The sequence below is a fragment of the Euprymna scolopes genome, chromosome 19, assembly GCF_053919585.1.
Source record: "Euprymna scolopes isolate OS-2025 chromosome 19, ASM5391958v1, whole genome shotgun sequence".
NCBI classification, from domain to species: domain Eukaryota; kingdom Metazoa; phylum Mollusca; class Cephalopoda; order Sepiida; family Sepiolidae; genus Euprymna; species Euprymna scolopes.
The window spans coordinates 91,347,885-91,358,279 of record NC_136500.1 but is presented as its reverse complement, the minus strand read 5'-3'; the positions used below and the strand labels follow the sequence as shown (position 1 = coordinate 91,358,279).

General features: G+C 30.4%; 1 protein-coding gene across 8 annotated transcripts in view; it reads right to left on the bottom strand.

The window, feature by feature from the left end:
- Nucleotides 1–590: 590 nt before the first annotated feature.
- The window catches only part of LOC145239833 (putative methyltransferase-like protein 25), a 103,178-nt gene continuing 93,373 nt past the window's right edge, over nt 591–10,395 (bottom strand). For all 8 annotated transcript variants that reach the window (XM_080103377.1, XM_080103372.1, XM_080103371.1 and 5 more), the window contains exons 4-8: nt 9,040–9,628; nt 7,509–7,630; nt 5,843–6,025; nt 5,121–5,267; nt 591–704 (exon numbers count right to left, since the gene is read on the bottom strand). In XM_080103377.1, coding sequence (XP_079959503.1) covers nt 621–704; nt 5,121–5,267; nt 5,843–6,025; nt 7,509–7,630; nt 9,040–9,628 — 1,125 coding nt within the window. In that variant the 3' untranslated portion in view covers nt 591–620. The remainder of the gene's footprint in view (nt 705–5,120; nt 5,268–5,842; nt 6,026–7,508; nt 7,631–9,039; nt 9,629–10,395) is intronic.

The following is a 10,395-nucleotide window of genomic DNA, read 5'->3' as shown; positions in this document are numbered from 1 at the left end:
TGTTGAACAAATTGGGCTATAAAACTCTGCCTCATCAGCCGTACTCTCCAGACCTCTCATCTACTGACTACCACTTTTTCAAGCATCTCAATAACTTTCTGTGTGAGAAATGCTTCAAAAACCTAAGCGGTATTAAAACGCCTTCAGCGACTTCATCACCAGCATAACACAAGATTTTTATGTTACTGGTATAAATACACTTGTTTTGCATTGGCAAAAGTGTATTGATTCTGATGGTGCTTTTTTGGATCAATAAATATTTTTTTCATCTGAATTCAAAAGTTTAAAACTGCAAGAACTTTCTTGTCAACTTGATAGTTTATCATTTTACCTTTTACATTTAAAGAAATCCAAATCACTTTATTAACAAGCAAGGGTATTTTGGCTAGAAGTATCATGTAGTCTCTGCTCTCATTCTGCACTTCTTCACTTCAGTCAGAGATGTCCTTCTAGACTGAGGCAATTTTAATTTTTGCTCCGATCCAGAGTGCCTCTTTTTGGGGAGTGAATTTTCTCCACATTTAAAAACCAACCTCTCATCAAACTCTGCCTTTGTGGGGAAGCAAGTAAAAAATGCGAACAAACACAGATTTAAGTTCAATAAATTGTGTACAATCTTTTTATTTATAAGCAATAATTCCATAGCATCGAGGAGATATTAAGGGGTCAAATAGTTGGCAAATGTAGGCATCAGAAACAGTTGCCTGAAATAGAAATAAACAAATATTATTGTTATGTAGGAAATAATAAGAAACAATTTTAGTCACTTCTTTATCAGGTCTTTTTTATAAAAAACAAAGAATCATTTAGTTATTTATTCTAATGATTTTTCTTTACTTTTTCCTTATGAATGGAAACTAATTGTGTGGGCATAAAGCACACAGTTATAAATGGAGTATTTTGATTGATTGAGGTTGAGTTAATATAAGATGATTTCAGATAAAATAATTCTTTTTGCATTCGAAATGTGATGCTAAGGTTTAACATGTTTCTGAATTCTTTAGATGATGATTGATAATTCGTATTATTCAGACTACAATTCTCATCTTGAGTGTTATTTGCACAATGTTTCTGTTGATGTAACCTCCAAACCTTCTTCAGGTGTGTCTTGTGGAACTCAGAAATCCTTCTGTTGTTCTTGGGAATCTACACAAAATTCCATGTAGATTCACAATTTCATCATAAAAATTCTTGAGTTCAACAAAATATAGAACAGAAGGTTAAAAGTTACATCGACCGGAATGTTATGAAAATAACACTCAAGATGAAAACAGTAGTCCCAATAATCCAAATAATAAGGTCTCAAAGAGGCAACTTGAATCTGCTGGTTTCAGATCAGAATAATGTCTTGAGCTGATATAATGTGAACGCTTCCAAAATCAGCGATGTAGGCAGTACATCATTAATGATCTTTGTTGATGCCTCTAGAAAATGTACTTTTTGATAATAATACTAAACCAGCAGTGACAATGGAAGTATAGGCATCGAATATAAAATATAGATTTCAACAAGTGACATCAAGAAAACAAAAAAGAACAACAAAAATATTACATTTTGAAACAAAGCCAGCAGCAGAAAAGGAAAGAAGAGAAAAACAATGTGACAAGGGGGCTAATAAACAAAGACTAGGACAGGACAGGACATTGATAATATATACTTATGTGTGATTGTTACTGGTGGCTTGGTATAATTAAACTGGGTTACTGCTCAGGAGAGCCAGAAAAACGTACAAATGCTACATGACTAAAACCCATTTCATTTTTGTTATTGTTGTTGGATGAATCCTAAGTTGCCGATGTAATCTTTTTTTTTTTTTTTTTTTTCTTGCTGGAAGCACGAGTTATTTCCCTTGATAAAAACAACTGGTTTTGTTTTATTAAAAAGAAAGGCAATTTTATTTTTTTGCATATTGCATGCACAAATAAACAAATTAGTCCCCGGATCTTCACATTACTTCTAACCTCCCAAATAGCTTACCAGACATTTTTGCTTTCCCTTGAACTCATCGTGAATTTTCTTAAATAATAATTATACTGATTGCATAGGTTACATAAAATTGCCTTTCTTTTTAATGAAACAAAGCTAGTTGTTTCTGGCAAGGGAAATAACTCGTCCTACAGCAAGAAACAAACAAAATAAACGAATTATTTGTTATTTTCATTCAATTCATTTTGCCATCCACATTTCTTATCAAACAATATTTTATACTTTTGTCCATTGTTTTCGATTTATTAACGTCATGAGTAAAAGAAATGTTTCTGCTTTTCCATTTCTCTAGCAAATTCTTTATTTTCTTGTCATTATATGTTTACCATTATTATTTTCCAAATGCAGCTCTGAACAAATCTGTTGTCATCCTAGATTCTAGTCTATGTCCTATGCCTCATTCTGTTACACAAGATGATAGTTCTTTTGTAGCTATAAAATATAGAGGAAAAGTGATTTAATTTTTTTTATTTTTTTTACATTTTATTTTAAAGGTTTTTGTGATTTTATAATTTCACATGGTTTGTTTTTAAAAGTTTGATTGGTTTTTCTGGGATACCATCTCACAGAGTATCTCCATATCTAGCATCATAATTATTAGTTATATGAGTGCAAAATATATTTTGAAAAAGCTTTTACCACAAAGTGTTTTTTAAAAAACAATTTAGAAAAATTATTTAAAGAACAAATAAATAAAAAAAATAATCGGAAATTTATTTGGAGTTTATTTTATTAAAAGATTCTTTCCAGAGGAGTTTTAAAAGTTTGTGAGAAATTTTTCTGGGCGGGGGAGTTTTTTTATACTAAATTTTTTTTGCAAAAGGTTTTTGGAAAAAAAAATATAAGAGAATTTCTTGGAAATTTTTTCGAGGGAGTATTTTTAGAAGTTCTTTGGAAAAGTTTTTTTTCATATATAACCCCACCATCATTCACATATGACCAAGTTGGGTTAATGCTAATGTTGAGTGCATTAGGAATAAGTTTTGACACCTTTATACAAATATTATAAATCCAAGCATAAAGAATTAGAATAAAATGAATAAATGAATAAATTAAAATAAAATAAAAATATTTTGAAAGCCCTACCAGGAAAATGTTTTTAGAAAAGGGTTCCTTTTAGGAAATCAATTTTAAAAAACACTTAAAATAATTTAAATTATATTTTAAAATAAATATATACAGAATCTCTTATGTATAGAATTCCAAGCCATGAAATAATTGGCATTAATAAAGTACTTAATTTATAGTAGATACGAGCATACAATCTTCTTCCAGATGAGCTAAATATAAAATTTGTACAAACAAACGAATTAAGATTTGGACTGAGCTATAATCATCGTTGAAACCCAAGTGCTTCTCTATTATTGGAACAAAATTTGAAATATTGAATTTCAATTAAAAGCAATGGTACCAGTACTTGTACAGTTTAATCAAGACATAAAAAAATGAAAATATAAAAAAAAAAAAAGGTTATATTGTAGGTATCCATTTTGGACTGAAGATCTCAAAAAAAAAAGTTCCCTTAATTTGATCGAGTAGTTTTGTTTTTTTTTTACTCTGGAAAACACGTTTTTATGACAGCATGTTAAAGGTAGACATCTTTGAATTTTTTGAACACACCATGGGGAGATAACTCAATTTAAAGTGCCGACACTCCCTCCCCATCTTTAATGCTAGTTTTCTTCCTAAAAATCAAACCTTTTGCTCGATATCATAACAAATTGTTTTTTCGCTGTAAAAAAAACAAAAAAACTACTTGATCAAATTAAGTGAAATTTTTTTGGGAGAACTTCATTCCATAACGGATACGTACAATATAAACTTTTTCAATATTTTTATTTTTAATATCTTGATTAAACTGCACAAGTACCTTGGTGCATACTTAATTATCACATCACAGTAATGAACATATCTAAAAATTATGCAAAATGATAAGGTAGAAAATTAATTATTAATGAAAACAGTTTTCGAAGATAATTAACGAAAATTGAGTTTTGCTAAATTGGCATCAGATTTTCAGAAAATAATTACTTCCCTTGTTACAAGTCAAACTCTGGTTTCTTTTTTAGCAAAACTCGATTTTTTTGTGTGTAAATTTTTTTGGGCATGTTCATTTCTGTGACATGACAATTAAGTAGATATCATTGGTTTTACTTGAAATTCAAGATTTCGATTTTCGAATTTTACTCTAATAGAGAAGAAGCACCGAAACTTATTTTATAAAAAAAAACAAATTTTTCAAAGGCCCTTTGAAAAATTTGTTTTTTTTTATAAAATAAGTTTCGGTGCTTCTTCTTTATTAGAAAGTCTTTTTGGAGTAAATTCTCCTTCACTGTAGAGTAAAAATAATAAAAACATCCTAAAATTGATAGTTTAAATCAGATACAATGATTATGTATTCTGTTTTTTTTTTTCTTTTTTTCTTTGGAAACCTAATATTTACTGAAAAAATAAAAAGTGAGAAAACTGGATTAATAATAAAAATATTTTTAAGAACAAAAATAAAATCTCTCAGCATACAATCGACAGTATGTTTGAATTTGATTAAGGAAGACACTCCTAATTTTTTAAATTATATTTTCTAGGGTGTCCTTTGTGATTTTTTTCAAGAAGACCCCCCTCCCCCCAATTTTTTTTACCAAAAAAGAAAAATAATAAAAATATTTAAAAAGAAAAGCAAATATTTCTCAGAAAACCACAAACTTCTTCAATAAACATCCCCACAGATCAATAGATGGCTGATGAAAACAAGAAAGCAGGTTAGAAATAAAACTAAAATAATGTAGATAAATATTATGTTTTATTATTAGATAATAGAGCACTCAATTGGATTTCTTTATATATATATATATATATATATATATATATATATATAATTAAAATTCATAATTAAAATAATTAGACTTAAGTAGAGTATAAATGTACAATCAAATAACTCACCTACAATGAATACAAATAAAGTAAAAATACAGACATTGAAATACTCCAAATAACTGCAGTTATTAACATCAGCTCAATGATTGATTATGATGATCAAACAGAGCTTTATATTTAGGACTCCAAACTTTCCAGAAAACCCAATAAGAAATCCTATAGATAATTTCTCATTTAAATAAATTATAAAAATCACTTACTTGTTCAAAAAGAAAATAAAGTTGATCAAGAATAATAATGGCTTCAAGACTTGGTGCCAACACTGTTTTCAGTTGAAAAAAGGCAGCAAGTTTTCTCTTTTCATCTTCATATTTTGTAAGAAAATCAGAAAGTAGCTGGTCACAGATCTAAAAAAAAAAAAAAAAAAAAAAAATATTAGGAGTTAGCATTGAATCATTTTCTTTTATGAATGTTCACATTGGCATTATTTTAATACTCCTCAACTGCTGTCCGTAAGTATTACAAGCCTTATATTCTATAAGAAAAGTATCTAAAGTACAAAACCTATACCAAAACCCCAAAAATAACCCTAACCCAATCAACTGACATGAGGTGTCAAACTTTTTAAATTTTAGGAACTGTAACTAAACTTTTTCTTCTGTTTTTAATTTTAGGAGCTGTGGCCAAACTTTCATTTTTTTTTTTTTAAGGAGCTGGAGTCAAACTTTTTTTCTAATTTCGGGAGCCGTAATTTTTTTTAAAACTCTAAGAACTGGGGTCAGATCCAAGCATTTCAAATTTTGAGAGTTGGAGTTGAGCATTTGGTTCACCCTGGATGAATCTGCAGTTTAACTATGCTCAAATACTTTTACAGTTAATTTCAAAAACTTTAAGATTAGTTAAAAATTAAAAGCAAGTCTTATTAACATAATTAAATATTAGATGCAAAAATAAGGTTTTTTTTATAAAAATATAAACTTACATGCTCACAAGAAAAACCAAGTTTTCCAAATGCTTTTGTGACATATTCTAAGAATGATGAACATTTACTTCCAAGTTTTCTCAGTTTGGAAGAAACTTCTGTTGATCTGTGAAATTTTGGGTCGACTGTGTCTTGGATGATCTTTTGAAGTAAGGCTCTTTGGAAAAATGCATTGCCTTGCAACTGATGAAGGAATACAAAATACAAGAAAAATGAAAAAACAGGAGAAAAAAAATTCTATCTTGTCAGTCAGTTTACATTCCTGAAAAAAATTTACCACAAATTATATTTATATTACAAGCGCATGAAAAAATTATTCTGAATGTTTTTATTTTAAGGAGAGAGAATTGGAGAGAACTTGGTTGTTTACTGTCTTAGATGTGCTACCATAAATGGTAGTGTCGTCAGCATAGATGTCTACAAATGATGTAAGGATGTGATTTGGAAGATCATTAATATAGATCAGGAAAAGAGTTGGGCCCAGGATGGATCCCTGAGGGACACCGGCATTAATACTGTGAGCTTCTGATTTTTGCCCCTCAACTACTACTCTTATGAACCTATCAGAAAGAAATGATTTAATAATTGAGAAGACATTTCCAGCAATACCATAGCTAGAGATCTTATGAAGTAAACCTTTATGCCATACCCTATCAAAGGCCTTAGATATGTCAAGAGCAATTGCCCTAGAAAGGTTGCCTCCGTCGAGAGATTTGCTAATCCTATGAGATATAACTGTAAACACATCTGCTGTAGATCTAGCAGAACGGAAACCATATTGAGTGTCACTAAGAAGGTTATTTTTGTTGAGATGGTTGATTACTTCTGTATTTAACACAGATTCCAGCAACTTACTCATGACGCACAGGAGACTTATTGGCCTGTACTGAGAGGGGGATGAGCGATCACCTGAATTCTTAAATACAGGGCATACTGATGAGATTTTCCAGGGAGATGGGAAACTATTCTCCTTAAGACAACGTTTAAACAGTTTTGTAAGTATGGGCGCTAGTTCAGGTTGAAGTTTTTTGAGTACTATAATTGGAATACCGTCAGGGCCAGTTGCTTTACTGGAATCAAAGTTTTTGATTAGCTTGGCAACATCACGTACAGATATACGTATATCACATAGCGTGTTTTCTGATACAGGAGGAAATATTGGGGGTTGGCAGCCTTGATCACAAAGGGTAGAATTAGCTGCAAAGTTCTTGACAAAGAGTTTGGCTTTGTCTGATGCTGACGAGATTACCTCAGGTCCATTGATAATAGTTGGGATGGAGCACACGCTTCTGTTCAGGATTCTGTTTGCTATTTGCCAAAACTGGTGGGAACCAAGCCGCTGCTCAGCTACTTTGGACTTAACAGATTGAGCATATAACTCTCTTGCATTCTTTATTACTTTCATTGTTCGTTCACAAAAAATGATAGATAATCATTTGAGTGTATAAATATTGCTTCATTCAAACAAGTTTGCCTGTCAACAGGATGCTAGTTGGAGACCTTAAGCTAGTAATTCTACATCATTTTCAGGCATCAGAGATCGCCATCTATAGAAAACAGGTGACCTTCTATAAAAGTGCAATTGGTGTATTCTACTGTTCCAACTAACAGAGCAATCGGAGAGAGACAGAATATTTATAAGATCGATTAAAAACTGAATTGTTACCTGATCAGAGGACATATTCCGAAATATTGATTGGGATGCTAAGTTTCTTGCTCCACGGCCCAATTGAAATTTTCTTTTTCTCAAAAATGAACTCATGGGGAAACCACATCTGGAGGAGGTATCTGAAATGTTAATGGAGAGAGGGATAAATGATAATATTCTTGTCAAATAACTGAACAGATTGTATTTAAAAATTAAAATTATACAGATAAAAATAACACAATTAATTGTTATTTGCACTCTTAAAAACAAAATTTAAAAAATAAAAGTTTTTTGTTTATTTGAAATTTATAAGAAATATATGTTTTTGAAATTATAAAAATAAATATCTTTTTTTTAATTTAAAAAATAAGTTTTTTATTTGAATTTATATAATAAATATATGTTTATGAAAGTATAAAAATAAAATTATTAAAATCAGAATAACAAAATTTCAAACATCACAAAAACATATCCAATACATAATATTCCCAAAATAGTTGGCTTTGATTTTCCGTCGCAGATGACTATCAAAAAAGACTAATTGTGTTATTTTTTATTTTATTTTGGGCCTTAATAAGTAATTTATTTATTTATTTATTTAATCACTCTTCTCTTTTATTTGAATGTCATATTTTATTGTTTAATTCTTTTCTTTTCTGTCTTTATTCTTGTTCCTATGCTTTCAGTCGTGTTCATTTTTCTTTGATAGATTTTTCATGTTCGCTATTTTTAATCATTTCATGTTTTTATACCACATTAACCGTTTCGTTCTTTTCTTCTTTCTTTATCTAAATCCACTTTCATCTTTTCTTTATTTGATTCGCTTTTATTCAATTACTAGCATGGCTACCTGGCGTTGTCCAAAGACAACAAACTAGAACAATTTAAAAGTGTGTGTGGAGTGTAATATCTATTTAACCTTCTCCCTCTCTAGCTCTCTTTATCACCTTTCTCTCTCCTTCCCGTCTCTCCTCCTCCTCTTTCTTCTCCCTCTCTCTCCTCTCCTGTGTCATCCTCTTTCCCCCTTCTATCTAGCTCCATACTCCTACTCCTCCCTCCCTCTCTCTCTCTCTCTCTCTCTCTGTCATACTCTTTTTATATATAGATTAAGTTACTAGCACTGCTACCTAGCATCCACTTAAATAATCAATTTCTCATCCTTTTGCTTATTGTTTTCAATCCCCTCAAGGTGTTATTCATCACCAACTGACATTATCATTAATCTAAAAAAAAAAAATGAATGTATCCAATTAAATGGATTTTGCGATTACTTTCAGAAGCCTTGCTTTCTTGCTTTCCTTATTTTGTCCTTTAGTCCTCACATTCCATAAACAATGTTTCTGACAAAGAGGGGAGAATTACTGTTTTGGGGTAGGAATCGATCTAACACTTATTGTTTCCTAGTTTTTAACTTTGATATGGTATTTATTTTTTAGCTCCTTACATCAAGTAGCTTCATGCTTTGTCTCGAGCGATTTCTATAAAAAAATTTTTTTTTTTGAAAAAAATACCACAATATTACATACCAATTCAACATGTTCTGACATACCTGTATCAACGTTTTCTTCTTCTTCTTCTTCTTCTTCTTCCAAAAGGTGATAACAGCAAGCAACATTACATAACACTGAAGCAGCTGGATTCCCCGAGAAGAACCGAAGAATGGTCGGACATAAATTACCACAGGTATGAAGGCCCGTTACTAACACCTGCAACTTTCCGTTTAAGTTACTCACATCAATTTCTTTTGATAATAATTGCATGATATTCGTATCATTATCTACAAAAGCAGCTGTTGGCAAATAGAAACCATTTTTTGAGTTAGATTTGTTTGAAACACTGTTTGCCAGTTTGTCTGTTACATTGTCAGAAGGTTTGCCATTTTTCTTTGACAGTTTCCGCTTATCGAGAGCATCATCATTTTTATGGAAATCCTGTCCGTTAACAATGGGCAGTTGTGTATTTGATAGTTTTTGTTGGCTGTTCTTCGTCATTTTTGGTTGATGTTTCTTCAGTATCGAGGCACGTTTTTTGGCTCCTAACGTATGAATAGCCGATGCATCAATTCCAATAACTTGAAGGCCATGATTGTCAGCCAAATGGACTCCCAGGTAGCCTTTTCCACTTCCCAAGTCAACAACCTAGAAGAGAAATTAGTACAAAGAATTAGCAAAATAAACATAGGGATTTGAAACGATTACAGTTAAACAAGTAGTGCAAATTTATTGATATAAAGTTAGGTATGTGTACATATTTATGTATTTGTATGTACAAGCTTTATTCCTTATTTGGGAACACAGCTGCTTAGAATAAAGGGTCATAGTGTGAGCTATATTTAATTTAATTTAGTTTTAAACAAAAAGAGATAAAGAATGAGTGGAAGCCCTTTGTGAAAATTCAGATATCTCCGATTTTTTGTAAAACTTTTACAATAAGTATTAAACACCAATTAATAAATATTATCTAAATTTCAGCTTACTTGAAATATTTTAAAGGGGTTTTAGAGGGCATACTATAGGCATAACCTTCTGTTTGAAATTCAAATATTTCAGACTTCCGTTGTATTTTATCATTAGATACCAATGAAGCAAAAGTTGCTGAATTTCAATTTCTTCTTAAGACCCTGCAAAATGGAAGGCTTAAATTTGAGACATTTTCTAGAATCCAAATCATGTAATGGATTTTAACCAAAATTGGAATAAAGGTTCTAGACATAAGGTTTTAGTATTATTATATCTTGATTTTAATTTTCATAACGGAACATTAACTGCAGTGCAAAAATGTTCTGTTCTAGAAATTCATTGTAATCGTCCTGGGATGGTTATTCTTTTAGTATATATATATATATATATATATATATATATATATATATATATATATATATATATATATATATATATATATATAT